General features: G+C 41.1%; 1 protein-coding gene across 7 annotated transcripts in view; it reads left to right on the forward strand.

Annotated features, from left to right (window-relative positions):
* PLCB4 (phospholipase C beta 4) overlaps positions 1–25,874 on the forward strand; it is a 407,515-nt gene that overhangs the window by 361,403 nt on the left and 20,238 nt on the right. For all 7 annotated transcript variants that reach the window (XM_032419441.1, XM_032419443.1, XM_032419444.1 and 4 more), the window contains 4 exons: positions 11,266–11,354; positions 12,213–12,363; positions 16,988–17,037; positions 17,174–17,239. In XM_032419441.1, coding sequence (XP_032275332.1) covers positions 11,266–11,354; positions 12,213–12,363; positions 16,988–17,037; positions 17,174–17,239 — 356 coding nt within the window. The remainder of the gene's footprint in view (positions 1–11,265; positions 11,355–12,212; positions 12,364–16,987; positions 17,038–17,173; positions 17,240–25,874) is intronic.

The raw sequence follows: 25,874 nt of genomic DNA on the forward strand, positions 1-25,874 counted from the left end.
TCCCCCTGCTCATGTGCCCATGCACTTCCTCTCTCAAAAAAATACATAAAATCTTTAATTTAAAAAAAAGGCAAAATAGATAGTATATGTATCAGAAAGAGATTCTTCCAGCACAAAGAACAAAAGGGTCATCCATAAATCCACCACCCGGAGAGAGCTCTGCTGCTATGTTGGTCTCTTTACTTTCAATTTCATTTCTTCTATTTTAATTAAATAGATCTTACTGTACATAGTCATTTGGACTCATTACTTCAGAGAGTTAATTTTTTTCCCACTGAATAGACAATATTTTTCCATGTCATGAAATATTTTTATAGCTGCAATCCATTTTATGTATTATCCTTACTTCAGTTATTGATAAACATGGAAATCATTTCCATTTTTTTCTTATAAAAAATATTGTGCCTAGGAACCTTAAATGTAAAGCTTTGGAAATACTCGTGATCACTTCCTGAAGATGAATTCTTTGAAGTGGAAAGAGTTGTATGTATATTCAAAGTTTTAGATACAGATTGCCAAATAACCCATCGGCAGTCTATGAGATATAACTTTTGTTAACATTTACTAATTTAATCAGTAAAAACAGTTTTTTAGTGTATTCATTTAAAATATTTTTCTCAAAGGAAAAGTTGTAGTCATTACTATTTAGTACTTACTCTATAGGTAAGAGATACAAAGTTGTAAAAATCATCTACACTTATCCTCAAGAATTTTCCAACCTTGTACACACGTACATGTGCATATACATAAATAAGTGTAATTTATTAAATCAGTGCCCACAGGGTAGTAAGCCAGAGGGTGTTGGGAGCATTGAACTAAGAAGTGATTAATCAGGGTGGGGTTGAGGGGTCCTTCAGTGGCTGTTGGGACCTTGAAAGATAAAGTCCCTCAGGGCAGAGAGGTAAACTGATTTTCTCTCCTGAAAGGGAAGCAGCCCAGGCCAAGGCCTTGATAAGAAGAGTGCTGGACTTATTTGCATATTCTGAGGAAGCTGAAACGCAGGGTATATGGGGCTAAAACTGAAAAGTTCTGGTCCATGTTTGACGATGTGTCCTGAAAAGCTGGTGTTATTTAGCAAGAGGAGTGTGCTCTTCTTGTTGAATAATTTTGGCACCTCAGGGAAATACTCACATTTTCAGGACACTAAGTAATTTGGTGAATTATATTTTCTTAGCTTTTAGGTGGGTCAGTTTGTCCAAAATCACTTCACAAGTTTATAGAAGTAAGACCTCTTATGCCTGACAAAGCTAATGAAATCTCAACTTTTATAATTCACCAAATACTTAAACTAGGAATTATGTATTTCTTTAATCAGATACCTAAAAGCAAACAATTTTTTTTTAAATCCATGCCGTAATTTCTTGCAGCATTATTTGTGTAGAAAGATCAGAAACAACCTAAATTCCATCAGTAGAGACTGATAAAATATGGAAGGCCATTCTGTAGGAGACCATGTATTTATTAAAAATAATGACTTGGATCTCAGTGTTCAGAACAGAAAGATGACAGTGATTTATTACTAAGAGAAAAAGTAAATTGCAAAATGATCCCATAATTACTTACAAAGACCCTTAGCTATCTGTTTATACATATAAGATAGAAAAAATTCTGGTAGGCTATACACCCAAGTTTAAGAGTAGTTATCTATTTGAGAATGGGGGTGAGGGTTTAGTGGAGCTGGCCCACTGCATTGGACAGCTTCTGGGAACATCACAGAGAACACACTATCCCATATGGCAGGACTCTACTTATTACTTCTGGATCATTTAAGTAAGCATATGTAACCTCTGTAAATTTTTAAAAATTGTATTTTGCCCTATTTTTCTATAACAGCAGTGTAATATGAAAATAGCACAAAGGAGAATGTAATATATATATATATGTGTGTATATATGTGTGTGTGTGTGTATATATATATATATAATTTAGAAAAAATAAAATTAAAGCAACCTATTATCCTGCTACCTAGATAGTTCTTGATAATATTTTTTAAAATATTTTATTTATTTGTCAGAGAAAGAGAGAGAGCATAAGAAGGGGGAGTGGCAGGCAGAGGGAGAAGCAGACTCCTTGCTGAACAAGGAGCCTGATGTGGGTTGATCCCAGGACCTTGGGATCATTCCCTGAGCTGAAGGCATACGCTTAATCGGTGCCCCCATTGATAACATTTTTTAAAAAAAGAAAGACATGAGTGTCTTAAAACATCATAAGTTTATAAAACATAAAGCCTATCTGTGCATATGTAATAAATATGTATATGCATAAATGTACAGTCTATGTGTATATGGGTATGTATCACACACATATATTTCCTTTTTAATTAAACCCCAAAAGATAATATAATATCCCCTGTTCTATGCTTTGCTTTGTTTACATAATATATGTTGGAGAACATTCCTGCCAATGCAAATAAGACTGAAATTATTTTTAAAGGTTATATACTAATATACTATTCCATTATGTGTATATACCACTATCTCTTTATGCAGCCCTTTGGTTGGATCAGTATGTACTCCCACCCATTATCTATGAGACTGCCTATTCTCATTCACCATCGCCAGTTCTGGAGTCTAAAAAATTCTCTTTTTTTTTTTCCAGTAATGGTAATAAAAATGACCCATCTCATCATTTTAATTTGTGTATTTATAATTATGAGTCAGATTGAGTATATTTCATGTGTTTCTTGGTCATTTGTATTCCTTTTCCTGAAAAATACTCTCTAGTACCCTTTATGGGTTTTTTTATTTTTTGTTTTTTTGTGGGTTTTTTTCTTAATTGGGTTGTTTCTCATTTTTTTTTTTTTTTTTTTTTAAAGATTTTATTTATTTATTTGAGAGAGAGAGAACACATGAGAGGGGATAGGGTCAGAGGACGAAGCAGACTCCCTGCCGAGCAGGGAGCCCGATGCGGGACTCGATCCCGGGACTCCAGGATCATGACCTGAGCCGAAGGCAGTCGCTTAACCAACTGAGCCACCCAGGCGCCCGGTTGTTTCTCATTTTTTAAGTAATTGTTTAAATCAAATTTTGTTGTACTCCCAAGTCCCCTCTCTCTCTCGTATAACTTCCAAAATGGTCTCAAATACATTGCAACGTCTAGATAAATGTCCATGAAGGTAATGGTTGGGGATTCAAACACTGTCTATTTTTCTTGGCCTGCCAGGATGCTGTTTCATTGAGGCCACTTAGCAGGTACATGAGGACACTGGTTGGAGCGCCACAGCTTAGGAATAATACCTGACCACAGCAATCCTGCCATTAATTTTTTTTTTAATTTGTAACAAGCTCAAGAAAAATCCATTGGTTCTGTTTTCTTCTCCCCAACTTTGCTCTTTACTTTGCTGCAGTAAACTGTCATAAGCAATTCATCATCGTAAGAAAAATCTTTTAATTCGTGCCTACTACAAAATTTCAGAATTCTGGTGCATTAGTAATTTTCCCATGATTTTCTTTAAGCATCAGCAACTCAATGTTCTACATGATTTTTAAATGTATTTTATTTATTTATTTATTTTTAAAGATTTTATTTATTTGACAGAGACACAGCGAGAGAGGGAACACAAACGGGGAGTGGGAGAGGGAGAAGCAGGCTTCCCGCTGAGCAGGGAGCCCGATGCGGGGCTCGATCCCAGGACGCTGGGATCATGACCTGAGCCGAAGGCAGACGCTTAACGACTGAGCCACCCAGGCGCCCCTAAATGTATTTTAAATCGCAGTAACGTCAGGTGGGTGGCATCATCTTATAGAAACAAGAAAAATGTTCCTAAAAGGCTTTTCCAAGTTAAGACAATTCCTTAGGGAGGGCTTGGGCATTGGCAGGAGCTTTGGGTCACTTATTTATTGGGGTTCTGTGCTGTGAGGTCACCAGAGGATGAGGAATTCCTCCTGATGGAGACAATTTCATAGATTTTCAATTGCCCCTAACTATGCTTACCTTCTTGCATAGAGTGATCTTTAGAAGCCTTGAACTCCGGGCTGCCCCAGTTCCCTCCCAACATGATTTGGGTCTAAATCCAGTATTTTCCACCCTGACCCTGCTCCTCTCCTGTCAGTGCCCTGTTTTCTTTCCTTGCCTTCTCAGGAGACAGAGACAGGGAATTTTAGTGCAATTGCTTCTCCTCATTGCTGTAAAAATAAAATCTCCCAACACACACACACACACACAAGAAAACACAGAACAAAGATGGCTGCTCGCCCTCCTGAGCTCTCTCCACAGATGGTTCTGTTCCTAAGCCATGTGGTGGTAAAATATCCCCGGGCCGAAGAAATGCTCTTAACTATCAGAAACTCAACTTCCACGTGAAAAAACAAATGGTGACATTTGGAGAGGGATGACTAGGAATGAATCAAAAAGACTTTAATTTCTTCAGTATTATTTTTCTACTGAACATCGAGTAAAACAGCCCTCTTGTTGACCCCCCACACACACACACACACTCCTATATGAAAGAAAAGTGCTAGGTTGGGTGCTAAGGTGACTTTTCCTTCATCAAATCCCCTGAGCCTCGGAGTACTGGGGTTATCTGTGCTGCCTTATCTGTAGGTGCAAATGTGGAGGACATCAGCGCTTACCCATTGCCACGGCTTTATCACTGCGAGCCACTGCTGCTGCTGGTGGGAAGCAGTTCCCAAGCAGATGGCAATTAAATGAGCGTTAGTCTTTCTCTTATCCCACCCACTGTTGCCTTTGATGGACTTGATCATTTGTATAGCTTTTATTATCACTGAGTGGTAAGGAGAACAAATAAGAGAGTCGATGCCCTGCTTCCCGAATACAGGGCTCGTTGGCATTATATGGCAGTGTCGCTCCGAGATGGGTTGCGTGAGCTGCTGGGTACTCGTTCCTTGAGCAGTGCTCATCCCTGCTTCTGTAGCTGGACATTTTGTTTTCTCCTCTGCACCTAGGCTGTCTTAATGCAAGCAAAGATGAAGCGGCCCTTTGTTTATTTGCCAACTCCTGTTTCTGCCTGCCTAGTGATTCAAGATACATCAGGGGAGCTGCGGGTGGGTGTTTCTTGTTCTCTCTGCCCAGCATCTTCACAGGGTTGCTTTCCAAACCCTCTGCGAAGAGAGTGGGCTGTTCCTTACATGACATAGTCCCAGAGGAGGAACATTGTTAATTAAGATGCCATTCCTGGGCTATGATCTCAGGATCTCCTGATACAGTTTAAAGTCCTTCCATTTTGTCCTCTCCTTTGTGGATGCTAAAATGCTTTGTTCTATCAAATATTTGTTAAAAAAAAAATTGATTTGCATTGCAGTGGTATCCATTGTGATGGCTTCCTCTGAACTACAGAAAATATTGGTAAGAACACCAAGAAGAAAAGCTCCAGAGAAGAGGGCAGGATGGATTATAGTGACATAACCTCAGGAGTTGCCCGGCTAGGTGAATTTAAACAGGCTCCTGATTGCATTCCTTGGGATCTGCTGTGGAGCCCGAGAAGAGGGGAACACATAAGCATTTCCCAGTCTTATTTGACCACAGGATCTTTGACCCCACCACACCTAATGTATCTTTTCACATTCTAGAAATGCAGTTTGGGAAATGCTTACTCATTTGGTAGAAGCTAAAAGACCTCATCTAAAATCATAGTTACGGGATTTGTTGATTTTTATTAGCATCACTTTGCAGCCATTAGGGGAACACACATTTTTCTGCTGCCTTTACCTCCTGCTAAGATAGAAACAGTAGAGTGGAGAACAGGAGGGAACCTGAGCCAAGAGTGAGCACATGGAGCCAAGCCGTCTAGGTGCCACGGTTGGTGCTCACCACCAAGGCACCCAAGTTAAATGCCTTGAAAAGCAACCGTTAAACAAATAAGCAAACAAACAAAAGACAGAGATCCCTTGAAAAGCCAACAAGTATCTGGAAGTCTGTACTGAGGAATTGCTATCTTCTTGTCAATTTGGGGGGATGCTTACATTGACGCTTTCAACTCTATAGAAATGAGGAAGGATGGGTAGGAGGGAATGAGGAAAAAAAAACAAATATACATGGAAAGTCTTCACCAGGAGCGACCAGACTTTTGGAAATGGGACTAAACCTAGAAATAGATGGTATTTTTTTTTTTTAAGTACAAATAAGTAAAACTTCTGTTAAGTCCAGAAGAAAGAAGCAAATGAGAAAAGGCAGACTGGTTCCTTTTTAAAAAAGAAGGTTTCAGAGCCTGTGCCATGGCCTCCAGGAATCCAGGAGGTTTCAGCTCGCCCTGCGGGTTCTGTAGAATCAGAGGCTTGTGTGCATGGGTCTCTACCCTGTTAGAAGGTCAGTGTGGCCTGTCCCTAGACAACGCCTAGCACACGAGTCAATGTTGACCAGCATCTGAACTTCACTCTTGCCACAGGGGGTTGTCCTGTGGAACACAGACCTACATGGGATATACCTAGCCACAGTGTTCTTCCAATAAAAGGGAGGATCCCCATGCAATGTCATATTGGCACCAAAGAAAGATAACAGGGTTACTTAAATATGCAAATCTTTGGCCAAGAATATGCCACAGTTATTTTTTCCCCCCTGGGCTGAGGCAAAGAAAACATTTTCTAATAGAGGTATACAAACACATAGAGGTATGAGAGATTGGAGGGACAGCTCCTCATTCTCTTGTTACACATTATTTTAAATGTTATTAAAAATCGGTTTCCTTTTTTGCTATGCAGCATATTTATATAACTGCATCAGATGTGCATGCATAATGTATGTGTATAAAGCATTCTTTAAAAGTCAGGTGTCTATGGCTCTGGTCAGAGGAGAAACCAAGTTCCAACAGAAAAATTACCTAAAAGAGGCCAAGAGAGGCCTTGACTCTGTCATCCTGAGCCCTTCTGCTGAAAAATTTTGGTGGAGCTATCCCAGTTGCTGCCCTCTGCGTTGATCTATTACTCTAGCTGCAGAACGAGTACCTGCCACCACATGGCAAAATCCTGTGTCCTAGAAGTATCTGATTTATTATTCAAAAATGCCGGGAATGAAGTCCCTGTTTCAAGTAACCGGCTAACCTAAGCCTTGTTTCAGGCACTTCGTCATCTCCTTTTTGTCCCATGTGATTCAGTTTGAATAAGCCTTACTTATACTTTGTGTATTTTTGTTGCCATTTGATCAAAAATACTATTATATTGAGTTATATACTAGAATCAACCCTCAAGGCTGGGGCCAAGACACTGCTGCAGGAAACAGGAAGAATACTCTGGGATTCGAGGTATTCTTTGATCAAACCATGATGGGTCCTTGAGAGGTCTCCAGGGACTGATGAATGCTCCTTGTTAACAATGAGAAAGCCTACTTTATTTGGAAGATACACCCAAGAATAGAAGATCCCTTTGCTGCCATAATTTCAAGCTGACAGATGATCCTTTCTACTCGGGGAAATTCGTGTATGTTGCCTACCCTGGATTCATTTGCCTCTGCCATTTGTAATTCCTACATATAAATTCCCAACTGACCAATGTTGACCCATAGGTACGGACATCTCTCCACTGCTCCTTCAGCAGGAAGAAGTTACTGGAGATGAGACCTCCACCCAAATGCCAAAGATTTGTCATTGTCAATCTGTCAGGAGGGAATATAGAGGCCCTTTTAGGCTTTTAGGCAACAGGCTTGAGCAACAGAGTCTTGAGCAAGGCAAAAGGGCCCAGAGCTGATGCAAACAGACTCATTAAGCAACTACCTCAAAAGAGCCATAGGCCCTAACTAACCAATGGGCTACTCACAACCAGGCACAGTTACCAAAAGGGGAAATTCCATATGTTCCCATACCTCTTCACTCTGCCCTATAACTGTGACCCCTCACCACTGCGTCGTGGCAGATCGTCACTCCTTTGCTGTCTGCAGCACCCTTGCAGTGTAGTCAATAAAATTCTATCTCCTTTAAAAAAAACAACAACAACTTTTTCTTGGTTACCATTGGTAATCAAATTTGCCACAACAGAAATTGATTGAGACAACAGAAATTCATTCTCTGACAGTTCTGGAGCCTAGAAGTTTGAAATCCTAGAGTTGGTGGCTCTTGGAGAAATCCTTCCTTGCCTCTTCCTAGCTCCTGGGTGGTTCCTGGCAGTCCTCAGCATTCCTTGGCTTTTAGCTACATTATTCCATTCTCTGTCTTTGTCATCTCCTAGCCTTTTTCTCTTTGTCTCTATGTGTCCTCTCCTCATCTTATAAAGGCACCAATCATTGGATTTAGAGCCCACCCTAATCCAGTGTGATCTCAGTCTTTAATTACATATGCAAAGACCCTATTCGTAAATAAGCTCACGTCCGGAGGTCCCCAGTAGTCGTGAATTGAAGGGCATTATTCAACTTACTTAATATACCCTCTTAATTCTGCTATATTTTCTTTGTACTCATCCCTCCCATCAATTATTCTTAAATAACTATTTTAAAAGCTTATTAGGAACAAATTTTGTTAGTAATGCTCATCAGGTATATAAGTTGCTATCTTATGGATCTGAATTACAAATTCTCTGGTAAAAGGAAATGAACTCTTTCTGTATTAACATATTTCTTGCAAAGTCATCTTTCATTAAAAAAAAAAATTGAAAGGCCATCTAAATATCTAGCAGTAGAGAATAGTTTGGTACATAAACTCAATGGAACATTATTCATTCAATAAAAGTAAGTTTTAAAACTGTACAGGTATAACCTAATAATAAATGAAAAAAGGAGATTATGTAATTTTAAATAAACCATATAAAATATGTATTCATGTGGAAAAAATGACACAAGAGTATACAAAAATGAAAATAGCTTGGTTCATTTGGAAGGATTATGGGTCATTTCACACTTTAAGGTCTTGCTTTATTGGTTTTGTAATCAGCTGGAAGTGATGTAAGTGTTACCTGTGATTCCTACTGAAAGGACTACCAGTAACCACTGAAAAATGCCATATACACTCCAGGCCCTCGACCTGATTGTATATCACTAAAGAAATAAGGAAGTACTTGTTTCCTAACAAGCCAGCCATGTGGATCCTCCACTGAGATATGCCAGTGGGAAGTCAAGCAAAGTGTATCCAGTGTAGGAGTGTGCAGGGAGGCCGACGCCAGGTAGGTCTTCTCCACAGGGGACAGGGGGTTCAGTGGGCACAGTGTGAGTTTGTGGACAAGTGTAAGGAGGTGGCATCTGGGAGTCAGACACAGATGGATTAAAAGTCCTGAGCCAATCAATGAGTTTAACACCAGGACAAGTGGGGCAATCAGGCTTTATCTTGCATGGGACCCATAGGAAATCACAGTAACTCCTCTGGAGTCTTCATACAAAAGGGAAAGTCGAGCCTACATGACACAACAAGGAAGCATTGATATTCAGAATGTGGGACATTTTATGGGATACCTGATCTGTCTCCTCAACAAATCTATGCATTATGAAAAATAAATAGTAGCAGGGACTAGTCTAGATTAAAGTAAGTTTAAGAGACTTAGTTATCAGAGACATAGTAAGGGCTTTATATCTTGATTCAAACAAATAAATTGTCAATAGGGAAAATAATAAGATGGGCCATTTATTATATTCATGGTAAGGAATTACTGCCAACTTTGTTGGATACAGTTCTGGTACGGTTGGTTCTGAAAGAAAAGGCACTATTTTAGAGATGCATAGAAAAGTAATTAGGAATGAAATGTTAAAATGTCTGGAATTTGCCCCAAATGTGTCAGCAGAGAGAAGAGAGGGGAAAAAAGGGAAGGATGGCAGTAAAGGAGATGTAGTGGACTGTTTATAACTGTTAGGGCTTCAGCAATATATGGGGGGGTATCTTACCTTTCTGTCTACATCTGTGTATGCCTGAAAATGTTCATAATTTGGACTTAAAGTAGGTAAATATATTCTTAGAACTTTAACTTCCAAAAAATGATTATCTGTCATTTTTCCTAAGCAAGATTTAAGAGCTAATTTGGTTACTTTCCCCACTATGAGACAAAGAGTTCTTAGGGACCTAAGTGATAACTAGATTCAAACCTTCTCATATACCCCTGGTAAGAGAAAATAAATTGATGCAACTTCTTTGGAGGGCAACTTGGCAATGCTGCTACCAAAAGGACAAATACCCTTACACGTCATTCTAACCTCTAGGCATTTATGCTGTGGACACAGCAAATGTCTGCTCTGAGATTTGAACATTCCAGGATCTTCAGTGCAATACTCTTTATAATAGCAAAGAACTGGAAGTAATCTAAAAGTCTATCAATAAGGAACCTGTTAAAGAAATTATAGCCATTCTGAAAGTGAAATATTTAAGCAGCCCTTAAATGTAACGTAGTAGATCTACATTACTGATAAAGAAGTGTCTCCAAGATATGTGAAGTTTAAAATAAAAAATAGGTGCATAAAACTGTGAACCCATTTGGAATTTTTGTTTTGTTTTGTTTTTAAATAAGGATACAAGAAATGGATAACAGTATATACGAGGGGTCGGATTGGCAGGAGAGGAGATTTTTACATCTTATATGAATGTTTATCATGTACATGTATTTTGTATTATAAGAAAGAGATTCAACTGAGAATAATTAAAGACTGTAATTAGGAGGAAATTGATATACATAGAGTTTTTGAAAATTGTAAATTATGTACTGTTTTAAGGTAATGAGAATAAATATTACTTCTGTAGAATTGGTAAATAATGCAAAATTACATGAGATTCTCCTGGAAAGTACTTGGAACTCTTCAAATGACATTATCTAAAACATGAAAATTTTACCATTTTTAAGTGCAAGGTGTAGCTGAGAGGATGCTGGAGAAATACTTCATTTTAACTACCATGGAACCAAAATTGGCTTTAAATATGTATTGGCCTTCTTACCTAAAAATAAGCCTTAGATACCGGTGGCGTCTACTATGTTCCAAGTACTTTTTACATTTATCATCTCATTGAATACTCATCGTATCCCTTCGGAGTGCGTGGTATCAGCCCTAATTTTCAGATGAAGAAACTCAGCTGGGGACATGAATCAACCTGCTCAAAGTCACATAAGTAGTCAAGAACCCAAGGCAATTCACTTGGCTCACCCTGCCACCCTGTCATCTTTATTTGGGCAAATACCAAAGAGAAAATAGGAGAAAGTCATCTGGCCTTTGATCCTTGCCCTTACTTACTTCTTGTTTTCTGTAACTGGCTGTGCTTTCCTAACTTTGTCTTATGTTCTAGGAGAAGGAAATTCACCGAAGACATAATAGGGGTCCAGGATTATGAATTGTTCACTAGCTGAATTTTCCTGGGTGTGTACGGTAAAACAGAGAATCAACAGCCACCTGACTTTTTGGGTTATTTTTCAGATATTGTGGATGCTTTATCAGATCCAAAGAAATTTCTTTCCATTACGGAAAAGAGAGCAGACCAAATGAGAGCTATGGGCATTGAAACTGTAAGTAGCAATGGTTGACTAAGGACAGCCAAGTTGAGGAAGTTCTGTGGTCAGTGATTATAAGAGCAAGACAGAGTAATAAGTTCATATAGCAAACTTGAAGAGTGTTTTTGAAATTGAATTTATCAATTCAACAAAATAGTTTCAAGGGTCTGTAAAAGTGTAGCATATTTAATAAATAAAATGGAAAACATTTAATAAATGAAATGGAAATCCATAATGCTTTTAGGAATGTTTCAGATACAGGATGCTTCTGTGATACACTAGAATACCAGCTAACCCAAGTCAGTGAATTAGTGAAATTGACATTTATGTGTCTTTGTTGCTTACTAGTCTTGCATCCAGCCTTCCTCCATTTCTGTGCACACTCGCCTTGTTTGTTCCTTTGGGGTTTTTTTTGTTTTTTTGTTTTTTGTTTTTTTTAAGATTTTATTTATTTGACAGAGACACAGCGAGAGAGGGAATACAAGCAGGGGGGAGTGGGAGAGGGAGAAGCAGGCTTCCCGCCAAGCAGGGAGCCCAATGCGGGGTTCAATCCCAGGACCTGGAATCATGACCTGAGCTGAAGGCAGACGCTTAACGACTGAGCCACCCAGGCGCCCCTGTTCCTTTGTTTTTAAAGCTCCCTTTACCATACCCTGTTTGTAAAAGAGTGGCATCTTTTTTCCTCGGCTTCATCCTTTGCCTCAAGCCTGAGAAAACCATGTAATCTTTTCTCCTGCTGGGCAATGATCCGTTAAGAGAGTTGTAGGGGAGATGCTGAGTGGTTCAAACTGGATTCAGTAAAATAGAGAAAGTGCCAGACAGTTGAATGTGAGATGGCATTCATGTAGAGTAATATAAACATTTCTGCTCCAGAGCGACATAGCAGATGTGCCCAGTGATACTTCTAAGAATGACAAGAAAGGAAAAGCCAACACTGCCAAAGCAAACGTGACCCCACAGAGCAGCTCCGAGCTCAGACCAACCACCACGGCGGCCCTGGGGTCTGGTGTGGAAGCCAAGAAAGGTAAAGGGGAGGGATTTGGGCTCCTTATCTGTTCCGGCAATTTTAGACTCTTCGAAGAGTCTTTTCTGAGGGTATTTAGAATTGCTAATTTTGCCAATTTTCATTGCCCCGTAAAACTCAAGAGCAGCATGTTTTCTTGTAGATTGGACAAACTGCTTAATTTCCCAGAGTGTTTAACAGGGAGTCAACATTTGTCTCATCTGCTAGATCCCCTGCAACTTAGGGCCCTGAGTACAATATCCATAGTTTTAGAAAATGTTTAAATTCAGGCTCCCTAATGAAAAGAACTTCCACGCAGTGAACTTCACTAATTCATCCCCACACTCTCCTGGATACCCCCACGGGCACTCATCTGGACAGGAAGTGGGCTCATGAACCAACAGAATCATCATTGTTCATATATTTCTAGATTCCCTTCTTGACAGATTGCCCCCATGAGTAGATATTTAGCATCCATGATTATTGGTAAAATTATCAGATGGGCATTTGAAGGCCGATTCTGTATGGTTTCCTGTAAATGAAACAAGATATTCTAAGAGGTGTCACCACAAAGAATGATGTATCCCATGTGCTAACATTCAGCTGGTATGTGGGGCCACAACCAACTTGCTCATTTAAAATTGACTTCCGTGCTTACTGGCCAGGCATTCATTCTGATTGGATGGTGCCCATCCCACACTGGGAATTAAACATTTTGAGTATCCTCCTCGATCATGAATCATTTACCAGACTCACTCTTCTTACTTTGATAAGAATTTCTTTTTTCTAATGGTTTTCTACTCAGTGGGTATATTTCCTATTTATATGTGAATGCAGTGCCCTTGATGTTAGCGAATCATGTTGTTTGTAACTTACACGCACACAGTGCTGCAGCTGAAGGTAAGAAATGACAGGCTTTTCCAAACCAAGGCAGCATAGTAATTTAGCAGGATACTAAGTGTGCATGGAGCTTTGTGAAACAAATTAGTAAATGAGACTGTACAGAAGTAGCCCAAATTGTAGTTTGCCTGCAGCTGTTTTTCTGTTCCTCCCTGGAGACATGAGCAAGCTCATGATACAGGCTTTGGGCATTCCATTCCAGCACTGGTCATTAGTCGCTTTAGCCATTCAGAGATAGACAGTGGAAAATGGGAGAGGTTTTGTGTAAAGTTCATGTTTTGTTTAAAGTGTCACGCCCACTAGTACATAAAGACATTAGTAATTACAGTGACTTAAGTGGCCTGAAAAACGGCAGTGTGACCAGCTTACAGAAGACAGAAGTGATCCTAGTTCTAGAAGGGAATGTGTTTGTGTTTAGAATGGTCTTGCCCCTCGTTCCAAATAAAATTGCATTGAGGGGAGCCAAGAGGCTCTCGTTTCTGGTCCAGTCTCCTCAACAGACACCCTAAGAGAGAGGGTCTACACACTGTTTCCTTTTGGCCTTTTATTCAGGAAAATTGGAAGCCTACTCTAAGTGACAGTACCAAGTTCTGTGAGAAATGCCTTTACACCTTCAGGGACCTCATGTGGCTAGAAGGGTAATGTAGGACAGGCTCCCATATGACAGCCCGGCTGGCAGTGGTCAATGAGGGCTGACCCCTAAGGAACAGGAGGGGAGAGGGCATCCCTTCCAGCAAGTGTCCCAGAGAAGACTTCTGGATGAGATCCCAATTGAGCTGGGCCTTGAAACATAGGTCTGACTTGAATAGGAAGGAATGAAATGGATTCTTCTCATGGATACTGAATCACCCTGTTGGATGCTTGGGAATGCCTCCATGGGAAAACCATGAGCCAGATGCTGAAGTTCATGGAGCAGATGAATGTACAATTTAGAAGGACACTTGTGGAGGTAACCAGGCTCAGCAGAACCTGGTCTAAGTGAGGGGCCTATTCTTTTGCATGGTAGCTTTTAGGAGAATAGCAGAGAAGTGCAAGAAGGAAGTTTATAGGTGTTCTTCCCACACCTATGTATGAACAGGGGAGTCAGGGGTCAAGGGAGTCAGGAAATTACTCCAGTGACCTTTGTGGGAAGAGGTGTCATTTGAGAAGGCAAGCTTCTTTCTAGAGAACGGTCTTAATTTGGGTCATCCCAAAGCAGACCCTGAGACAAGGTTTCAAATGCAAGTAGTTTATTTGGGGGGGTACAACGGACACAAGTAGGGGCTTGGGGAAGGGACACAAGGAAGAGAAGGTAGCCAGTAATCAGAGTGCTTCTAAGTTCCAGTGAGGCACCTGGAGCTCAGTGCTCCTGGGAACACCCTGAGGGCTGGTGTTGGACACACACCTCAGAGGCAGAGGAACTTATACTTCAGCTACAGTCAGTCTTTTGTTGAGAGCCCCTGGAGGAGGGATAAATTCCCCCCCCCCAGTGATTCTAAATGGATAGAAGGGTGGTAAAGCACGTTTTGGAGGGAGAGTCCTCAGGTAAGGAAATGCAGGTGCTGGCCATTGGAAGTCAGTAGAGTGGGCTGATGTAGAGAAAGCAAGGTGAATGCGTAGAGCCGGGCAGCACTTGCTGCCCACATCTGTGGAGGTGAGAAAGTTCTAACTGGTTTCTCTCGGACATGCAACCCAACACCAGTATCTGCACCAATGCTGCTGGATTTTCTTTTTAAGAATAAGGAATTAAGAAAACGAAACTCTGAGTTGGCCTCCGAATGATGGCTTGAGAGCAAACAAGTTCTTTTTGAGCTTTGTTGATAAGAACAAAAACTTTTACGTAGTGAAACTTCAATTAGCTACAATCTTTGGAGCCCAAAGTGCTGTGCTTAACCCTTCCCTTAACCAGGGAAGCTTGTAGAACTGCAAGAACAAAAACTTTTATGTAGTGAAACTTCAATTAGCTACAATCTTTGGAGCCCAAAGTGCCGTGCTTAACCCTTCCCTTAAACAGGGAAGCTCGTAGAACTGCACTGGCCAGTGGAGTAGTCACATGTGGCTATGTAAATTTCGATGTTAAAATTAACTCTTGAACTCTTGAGTTGCACTCTCCGCAGCTCAGTTGCCCAGAGCCATGCATAGCTAGCGGCTCTCCGTTGGACAGCTCCCACATAGAACATTACCACAGTCGCTGAAAGTTCTGTTAGACACCCTTCTGTAGGTCCACAGAGGGAACTGAGCACATACCAAGTCCTGTTTTGCAGAGTGTAGGTGTTCCCTAGCTACATCATTTATAGGAATGAAAATTTTTATAAGTTATTTCTGTCTTTCTCAAAAAATGTATAACCAAGTTCATGTGTTCATAGGTTCCTGTTAATCAAGATGTACTTTAACCAAGACCAAAAGAGAAGTCTCATTGGACTAGATTAAGCCTTAATATCTGCTAGCTCTCTGGGGGGATCTCGCATGCACCACAGTCCTCTGTTCACTTTATAGATGAGGATTCACATCTCTGCCCTACAATGCCCCTCATTCTTGCAGTAAAGCAGGGAGCTGGCTTTGATGTTAGACTTGAGAGATGAGAGAACAGCCCCAGGTTCTCTGGACACCCCTATCATAAATGGTATATAGATCACAAGGCTCATTTCTCTTAGCCCTCACTCCCTTTCCCACCTCCCCACCCTCACACTGGCTGTGCACATCCTCTTAAAATGAACAGAACTGAAAAACAAGAGCCTGGGACTCGAGGCCTGTCTTTCTTGAATATCTCACACCTAGCTTTTGGGAGTCTAATGGAAATCAGTTATAGCACAGAGCACACATTCATCCTGTTTGTCTAAGAGGAAAATCTGCAGTCAAACAGAAAATGTTTGGGGATTCTCCTGCAACTCTGGTTGCCATGACAACACCTGGCCTAGCATCACTCCAGTAGCAGGATAATTGAGTATGTGACTCCGGGTCCTCCTGACAGCATCCTGTTAACGGTTTGATTCCAGGATTTCCTGTATGTTGAAGGCATGGCTGTGCTCAATAGCCTATTGCTTAAAAATTACATTTGGTGAAAACAGCTGAGAAAAAAAAAAATGTTTTATTCTTTGATGACAATGAAGAGGGAGGTAGTTGACTGGTATGCTATGCCCTGAAATACAAGGATAAAAGTCATGTTAACAGATGCTGTGGTGCCTGATCAGATCTCCTTTGTGGGGTTGGCACCCCCCTTTGGCTGATCGTAAATCACAACTGCCACTTTCTCAGAGGATTGCCCTCAGACTGTGGGAGTTCCCTTGCCCGGAAATGCCTAGAGGGTTTTGTACAACCTCTGAAGCCATTGGCTGACTATTCTGGGGTTACAAAAGCCCAGTCTCCTTACCTCAAGGTGGAGCAACTTTTGGATGGCCATTTATGCTAGCGAACTCCCTGCAGGGTCCGGGTGGATTTCAGCTAGAAATGCACCCTGCCTTCTTCCTCTGCCCTATTCTGCTTCTCTCACTCCCTAGAGGTTTCTCCTGAGAGCCTTCCCTCAGTAAGTCATGTGCGCACACAACTCCAGCTCAGGTTCTACTTGTAAGGAACTTGACTTAAGACAATAAGCCTGCCAAGTAAGTGTCTAGTTAATTGCTTTGTAATAAGAAATTAAGATGCTTATATCTAGAACATTACATGTAAAGCTGCTTCAAAGTCTTTAGATGAGATTTCAAAATGGTGAATTTTGTATTATCTGCTATTCTCTCTAAATTTTTAATACAGTGATTTAATATTTTTTAAGGTATCGAACTTATCCCTCAAGTAAGGATAGAAGATTTAAAGCAGATGAAGGTAAAATTGCTCAATCATTTTGCAAGCACTCTTATATGACACATATTGGTGACACCAATATATTTTTGTTTCTCACCAGATGTATTCATTGTGGCTACAAAACACTGATTTGGGACCCTCTTTGTTTCTTCCACAGGCTTACCTGAAGCATTTAAAGAAACAACAGAAGGAACTAAATTCTTTAAAGAAGAAACATGCAAAGGTATGATGTGTTGAGTGTGCTTACATAGGTATGTGTGTATGATTTTGTTTGCTTGTTTGTTTTCTACTTTTAGCTCTCTAATGAAAAGCTGTTATTCTGTGTAATGGACCAGTGGATTCCTCACAGGCAAAAACATGGCTTAGAAACTGACACCAGCCAACTGGACAGTAGTACCTTCATTTTCACTGATTGGAAAATGATATTTAAAAACAGAATCCATTTGGGATTGGCTGTCACTGATTTGTAATCTGCATTTCTAACAGTTCTTTCAAAAGATAACAAAGCCTCGCCCATTTAAAAATAGTTTAATAATCGGACTTTATCTAAAAATAAATAGGCCATAGCCAGACTCTTGAAGACCAGCTCATAGTCTCAGTTAGCGTAGAGGCACCTCCATCCCCTGAGTTGCAAGTCCTTTACCACACACAGTGCACGGAGGGAGGTACTAGCCAGCTCTGAACTTCTTACCCACGGCTCCTGGAGAGAGGGTTCTTCTCACTTTCCCCATTATGTAAACTCTGCTCAGTGGCCTACTTCTGAAATAGAGTTGTTTTTCCTTTTCGCCCATAAGAAGAGGTTTTTTTTGACAGTGATCATGAGAAATTATAAGAGCTGGTTGGCCTCAGGAGTTCTAGTGTGGGTTGGAAACTTCACCACACTCAGGCATCATCCTGCTCCCCATCGCTCCTCACAGGGAAAGGAGGAGAACATAATACCTCTTTCCTTCCCAAGATGGATCACAACAATCCCTGAGGCTGGAAGGGTAACGGGTGGGTTCATCCATTTAGGGCAACAGGAGCAAGAGAAAATTTCTTAAAGGACTTCGGAGTTCTTTTAAACTAATCTTGCGTTCCACTTCTTTGTACTCTGACTCAGTCTTCAAACTAAAGCATGCCCTGCAGAGCCAGACTTGAGTGATGTATCTCTGAATCACTCCAGATATTAAACTGCAGGGCTCATGGCCCCAATTTAACAATTGGTGCTCCTTTGAGAAACTCAGCCTAATCTTGGCCTAGTAATATTCCCTGTATTATTGAACTGATAGCTGGATTTGCTGATCTAGAGGTAACTCCACAGACTTTTTGCTCCTAAATTTCATGAATAAGTCCATTTAATGGAATTCCTTTTTATTGCCCATAGGGGACTCTTGCCACAGATTTTTAGAAGTGTGGGACTGTTGGAGAGAGAGCTGCTTAACGCAGTGCTTTCAATTTTGTTGGTCACTGGCAAAAACCTAAAATATGGAAAGGCAACAGAAAAGAGGGAGAAAAGGCAACTTACCTGACTTTGATTAGAGGGATGGACTTGGTACCCACATGGCAAGACAGCGTCCCCCAGATCTTCCGTCCATTGAACTTTGATCTCTGTCACTGAGGCAGGCATCTCCATGGCCTGTGGGCTCCATGGAAACTTCCAACTTTTGACCTTACCCTCATTAAGTATTTCCTTGAGGCACAACCAGGAAACCTATACTGTGACCAACAACAAAAATAACAATGATAGCAGCTAGAATTTTTACCTGCTCAGTATTTTCCAGATGCTGTGCTCAGCACTTCACATTTGTCTCATTTAATACTCTCCACCCTAGAAAGCAAACTCTATTTAAGTCCCCATTTTGCATGTGAAATGAAGAAATTGATGATTAGGGAGGTTAAGTGGTTGAACTATTGTCTCCACACTGGAAAGCAGCAAAGCGAGAATTTGAACCCAAACCACCTGTGTCTGGCACCCATACCCTTACTGCATTATTCTGTGAAGGACATCAGATGCTTTGGTAAGTAGACAAGTTCGCCTTGTTACATCAAATGCAGTGGTAGCCCATGGGATGTTACGAAAATCCCCATCGAGTTTGGATGGTATCCATACACTTGTTATCTGTACAGCTGCTAAGGAATGGTCCTCGATTCTTGAGAACTTGACCTACATACTACAGAGCAGAGTTATCTGTTGATTTCTTCGTCTGAACCTTTGATTCCAAGCTGACTCAGGTTGGCAAACAGGACCATCTGCTTTATCAGAAAAGTGGCAAACAAAGATGGTGTCTTCATCAGCTTGGGCCACTGTAACAAACTGGTATAGACCAGGAGGCTTAAACAACAAACATTTATTTCGTAGAGTCTGGAGGCTGGATGTCCCAAGGTCAAGGTGCAGCAGGATCCATGCCTCATGAGAGCCCCCTTCCTGGATTTCAAAGAGCCTCCTTGCTATGTCCTCACATGGTGGAGAGAGCCATCATTTCTCTCATGTCCCTTCTTCTACGGGACTGATCCCGTCCCTGAGGACACTACCCTCATGACCTAGTCACCCCCCAAAGGCCCCACCTCCAAATTTCATCTCATTGGGAATGAGGGCTTCAACATAGGAATTTGGAGGGGGAACAGAAACATTCAGTCCTTTAATAGGTGGAAAATTACTTTTCTGTGACATAATTTAGAGCTGGCCTTGGTAGATCTTCCCCTGCACCTCAGACACCACTGCACTTCATTCAGCCGATCCCATTTCTTCGTGCATGTTTAATAACCAGTAGATCCCGGATGGCTGAGAGAATCCATGTTGCTTTCCTTTGTAGAAAACAAACGAGCTTCTTGGAGCCCCACATGACAGTAGAACCAATACCTAAAAGGAGATTTTAAATCTCCCAAAATCCAACTATCTGCATTTGTGTGGACTCTCAGAACAGCTTTAGTGTGCCATTTTTGGAGGAAGTGTTCAAGATTCCTTAGGTCGAACAACTGAGAAAATTGCCCTTGTAAAATGTGCCGTGCTTGCCTGTTGCTTTTCAGAGAGCTTTTCAGGAGTATTTCTGAGCAGGACAATGCATTTCATAGCTGCTTTTTCAGACCCTCATGCACTACCGAAGTTCCCATTACAACTGCGTGATTATGAGCTTACGAATGAATCCCTTCCTCCACATTAAATACACAGGAGACCCACTTTATTCAGATGGCTTTGGCAGTATAATTTATGAATTCGGAATTCTATAGTGTTTTTTGTGGGGTTTTTTTCCTGTTTTTTTTTTAATTCAATTATTTAGCATCTAGTGTATTATTAGTTTCAGAGGTAGAGTTCAGTGATTCATCAGTTGCATACAGTTACACCTGGTGCTCATTAGTCCAAGTGCCTTCCTTAATGCCCATCACCCAGTTACTCCTTGCCCCCACCGACCTCCCATACAGCAACCCTCAGTTTGTTTCCTGTAGTTAAGAGTCTCTTAGGGTTTGTCTCCCTCTCTGTTTTTGTCTTATTTTTCCCTCTCTTCCTCTATGATCCTGTTTTGTTTGTTAAATTCCACATGAGTGAAATCATATAATTGTCTTTCTCTGATTGACTTCTTTTGCTCAGCAAATACCCTCTAGTTCCACCTACATCGTTGCAAATGTGAGATTTCATTTTTTTGGTGGCTAATATTCCATTGTATATATAGACCACATCGTCTTTATCCATTCATTTCTCAATGGACATCTGAGCTCTTTCCATAGTTCGGCTATTGTGGATGTTGCCGCTATAAACTTTGGGGTGCAGATGCCCCTTTGGATCACTATGTTTTTATCCTTTGGGTAAATACCTAGTATTGCAATTTCTGGCTCATAGGGTAGCTCTATAGTGTTCCTATCATAAAACTATTAATAAGGCTAACATTTATTTAGTGCCAGTTTTGTGTTACACATTTTGGGGAGGGTAGCAGAGGGAGAGAGAAAGAGAATCTTAAGTAGGCTCCATACCCAGTGCAGAGCCCAACTCAGGGCTCAATCCCATGACCCTGAGATCATGACCTGAGCCGAAATCAAGAGTCAGATGCTAGGGCACCTGGGTGGCTCAGTTGGTTAAGTGACTGCCTTCAGCTCAGGTCATGATCCTGGGGTCCTGGGATCGAGTCCCACATCGGGCTCCCCCTGCTCAGTGGGAAGCCTGCTTCTCCCTCTGCCTGCCACTCCCCCTGCTTGTGCTCTCTCTGTCAAATAAATAAAAATCTTAAAAAAAAAAAGTCAGATACTTAACTGAGCCACCCAGGCACCCTTGTGTTACACATTTTGTGTACATTCTCAACTCCTCACAATATCCCTAAAGCCTAAGTAACACTGTCCAGAAATTAATAAAATGGAAAAGAGGTGAGTCCCTTGCCTAGAGCCATATAATTAGCTAATGCTGGTAATGGGCCTCATTTGCTTACGTCTAACAAACACCTTTTACAACTCACCACATTATCACTGTTCATTAAAAATGCATTTCATCTATTTCAACTACCCAAGGGTTTCCCAAATAATTTCAAATAATTAGAGCTTCTGTCTATAAACTTTCTGTAATTTTTCAGTCTATAATATCTCCCTAATATTTTCCATGGTCTCATCTGAACTATCTTCTAAGATGAAGGATTTACATGAATATTTTATTTGCCAAATCCATACTGAGGCCTACTCTACGAACACACTTGTCTTTCAAAATGAAAAAGGGAAAACGAGTGAAGGAGCGTGGAAGGATGTGTATCTCTTAACATAGGACACTTAGTGCCTCACCGCCATTTGAACTTGTTTATCCTAACACTGATTTTTGTCTTTTAAATACTTTTAAAATGGTAAGACTAAATATATATTGAGGTTTACTTAAGCACTCAGGTATTCTTGTAACAATTATATAAAAGAGCCCTACCATTATATTAACTTGTATCAGTTAAGAGTTCTGGATAGAAGTTCCCCTATTTTTCTCAATAACAAACTACCCGCAAGTGTAGTGACTTCAGACAGCAGCCCATTTATTAACTGACGATTTTGGGGGTCACCAGTTTGGCCAGTGGTGGGCAGATGGGGGTGCTGGCTGATGTCGGAAGGCCTCTGCTGAGCCACTTCTCGCTGCTTTATGTGGCCTCTCATCTTCAGGTGAGCTAGTTATTCACCTGGTAGGGTTTCAAGAGACCAAGCAGAAGCATGTTGAGGCCTCAGCTCAGAATGGTACCTAATCACTTCCGCCTCGTTTTCCTGGCGAAAGCAAACCATCAGGCCGATCCAGATTCAAGGTCTGAGGACTCTACTTCTTGACAAGAGGAGCCACAAAGTCACATCGCTAAGTAGGGGGGATGGAGAGAGTGGATACAGAGAGAGAGAATTGTGGCCATTTTTGTAAAACATCTACCAACCATTTGTCAGGTGAGATAATTTATGCTTAAAAGAACACACCTTGACTACTAGGTTTTAAATGGTGGAGTCAGGATGTGAATTAAATTCTGACTCCAGAACTCAAGATTTTTTTTTTTTTTTTTTTTTTTTAGTATAGTTGACATACAATGTTAAGTTCCGGGTGTGCAACGTAGGGATTTGACAAGTTTGTACACCGTGCTGTGCTCACCACAAGTGTGGCTGCATCTTTTACCATATGATGCTGTTACAATACCATTGACTATATCCCTTATGCTGTACTTTTTATTCCTGTGACCTGTTCATTCCATGACTGGAAGCCTGTATCTCCCAGTCCCCTTCTCTCATTTTGCCCACCTGCCAACTCCCTTCTCCTCTGGAACCATCAGTCTGTATTTATACGTCTGATTCTGCTTTTTGTTTGTTTCTTCTTTTGGCTTTGGTTTTTTTAGATCCCACATATGAGTGGAATCATTTGGTATTTGTCTTTCTCTGAGTTACTTCACTTACCATAATACTCTCTGGGTCCATCCATGTTGTTGCAAATGGGATGCTCTCATCCTTTTTTATGGCTGCATAATATTCCATTTTAGATATGTGTGTGATTGTGTGTACATATACACACACCACAACTTCCTATCCATGTGTCTATCAGGGGACACCTGCACTGCTTCTACATCTTGGCTATTGTAACTACAAAGCTCCATATATCTTTTGGAATTAGTGTTTTCTTTGGGTAAATACCCAGTAGTGAAATTCACACTCCTAACCACTCTACCGCATTACCTCTGAGTTTTCCCACATTGATTTTTCTTTCTCACATCTTCTTGATGGTCTTAGTAAAAGGTTTTTAAAACCAGTCGTAATTCTATTAGAACACAAATATCTTGGCTTTCTTTGGGACTTTTTCAACATATGATCCTTGAACCAAGAGGTGGAGGCTTTGTAAAAAAATGCATATTCTTGCATCTGAGACTTAATTATAATCTCCAAGAAGAGGTCTAGGAAATAAATTTAAGTAAGCGCCTCTCCTGCACACATTACATTTTGAGAATTGTTTCTTTAGGATTATTACTTGGTACTCTATTATGTCCCTTGACCCCTTAGTGGAAGTCCCTGTAATTTCCTGCAAGCTGAGGATGAGGCCTCCTTACAAAAACAGATTTTGACCTGTTGTTGTCAAGCAATAATGAGAATAAATACCCCCAGCCTTTCTGTGAAACAACACCTTACAACCCTAAGATGGGGCTAAGATTTGCCACCCTAAGGCCTTGGGTTATAAAGTAACCTACCAAGAAGGGAACCTGGCCCAGGCTGTATCCTCCCAACCACAGCATCCAAGCCATCCACCTTAGCAGTTGGCAGCTGAGAGCAGAGACTCTTACTCAGTCCATATTATGACTGTAGGGCACTCTCAGCTCTCACACATCAGCCTAGGTAAGTAATGCCACTGCTTAGACCTACAGGGAAGGAGAGAATCCAAGAGCTAAATCCCAGTGGCTTAAGACACAGTTGTATTACGCCAAAGAAATCATCTTTCCAACCTTGGTTAGCTACAGGGTGAGGAGGAATTGTGGTGTACGAGGATCTGCCCTCTGCAAGAGGGACACAGAAATAGGTGTGTGAGCTGCTTTTAGGATACCAAGCAGAAAAGTCCGGGATAATGACCATGTCAGCCCCAGTGAGATTGGGCTGCGAGTTAACATACCTAGAATTTGGCAGTTGGCAGTGGTCATTGGCCATTGCTTTTGACCCTGTGAGGGCAGCTGGCAATCAGACTCCTATGTGTCTCTCACTTTCTAGAACCACCTCTCTAATTTGAAATGGAAACTAGGGGGAATGGCTTTCAAGTGTCCATTAGATGAGAGAGAGCAAAAGCAGAACTAAGCAACAGTAATCTCCCCTAATGCATGACTCACTGGCGTCCAGCACTGGAGTTTCTTTCAGTAAGAAATGGGCATACTTTTCAGTTGTCTGATGTGGTCAAATCCCTAGAGCAAATAAAACCCAAAGTTGGGTAAGTATCCCCAGTAACATGTTAGAAGAACAATTACAACTTAAATGCCTACAGGGACCAAATAAGTAAATGAAAGAAGTTGGTTAGACAGAGCAGAAGAGCATTCATTCCCATCCAAAAGGCAAATCAGACTTAGCTCCCCACCACTGGTGCCTTGAGAGTCCATGGGCCAGCTTCATTCTCGAAAGGGGATTCATAAAATCTGAAATCTTATATGAACTTCCAGATCTTTAAATATTGGTCCCTAGTTCAGTCTTCTCTCCAAACACCATGTAGAGGAGGGAGAAATCCTACATCTGTAGGCTGGATGCATCCCTGGGGCCACCGGTTTGCAGCTTCACCATCAGATGAGTCCAGTGAAATGCCTGAGAAACCGACCAATATTTGGCATTTCAGTAAAGCTACTGATGGAAAATTTGTTCTTTGCTATGCAAACAATTTAGCTGATAACATCAAGACTGCTGTTAAACTCATCAATTGTAATTAATGGTAAGACCTCAGTGCCAGACCCATAACTCTGTTAGGAAGAGAGAAGGCAGCCACCCACAGAGGCAGCTTACTGGTGACCTCAGAGTTGCATGCTGAGCAAATATGCCTTACTGCAATTTTTCAGCAATATCTGTGGTGCAGTCATTCACGCCCACATCATTCACGCCCACGCTGCATCAGTCACAAGAATGAATTGCAGCAGAAGTCTGTCCCAAAAGAAGCTGAATTTACTCTTAACTCCAATAAGAAACCTATAAATTCTGCTAAAGACTGTATATGTATTCTCCCCAAAAATAACCCAACTAAGATCGCCTTTTCAGTCAACACATCTAATTTTGGTACTCTTGACCTGAATGAATGAAAAAAAATGTATGCCTCTTTGGTAGTGTCTCATGATTTAATTAAGGACCAAAGAATAGAACCAATGATAGGCTTTTTCTGAGTTAAAATGGACAGAGAGACCATTTCCTGGCTCCTCTGTTTTACACTCCAGGAAGCTGAGGCTTCACCACCATCACATAATTAGGAGCCCGTTCCTTCGTGAATGGAGAAGTGGTGTCTGGAAACCAGATTATCCTAACACACTTCAGTGACCACTTCCTACCACACAGGAATCATTCTGAGCACGTAGAGAGAAACAGAGATACTTTTTCAAGACCAACTTTGTTATTTGTATTAACAGTAATCATTTCGATTCAATGTGCTTCTAATTTTCCATATATTTTTTTAAAGATTTATTCATTTGAGAGAGAGAGAGAGCACAAGCAGGGAGAGGGGCAGAGGGAGAGGGAGAAGCATGCTCCCCGCTGAGCAGGGAGCCTGATGCAGGGCTTGATCCCAGGACCCCAGGATCATGACCTGAGCTGAAGGCAGATGCTTAACCGACGGAGCCACCTAGGTACCCCCTAATTTTCCATATTATTCCTGCATACATTCGGTAACTTTGCAGCTCATAACCAACCCATGAATGAGGTTGGGCAAATGGATCTTGTTCAGTTTT

Source organism: Phoca vitulina, unplaced genomic scaffold (assembly GCF_004348235.1).
Source record: "Phoca vitulina isolate PV1807 unplaced genomic scaffold, GSC_HSeal_1.0 scaffold22, whole genome shotgun sequence".
Taxonomy (NCBI): domain Eukaryota; kingdom Metazoa; phylum Chordata; class Mammalia; order Carnivora; family Phocidae; genus Phoca; species Phoca vitulina.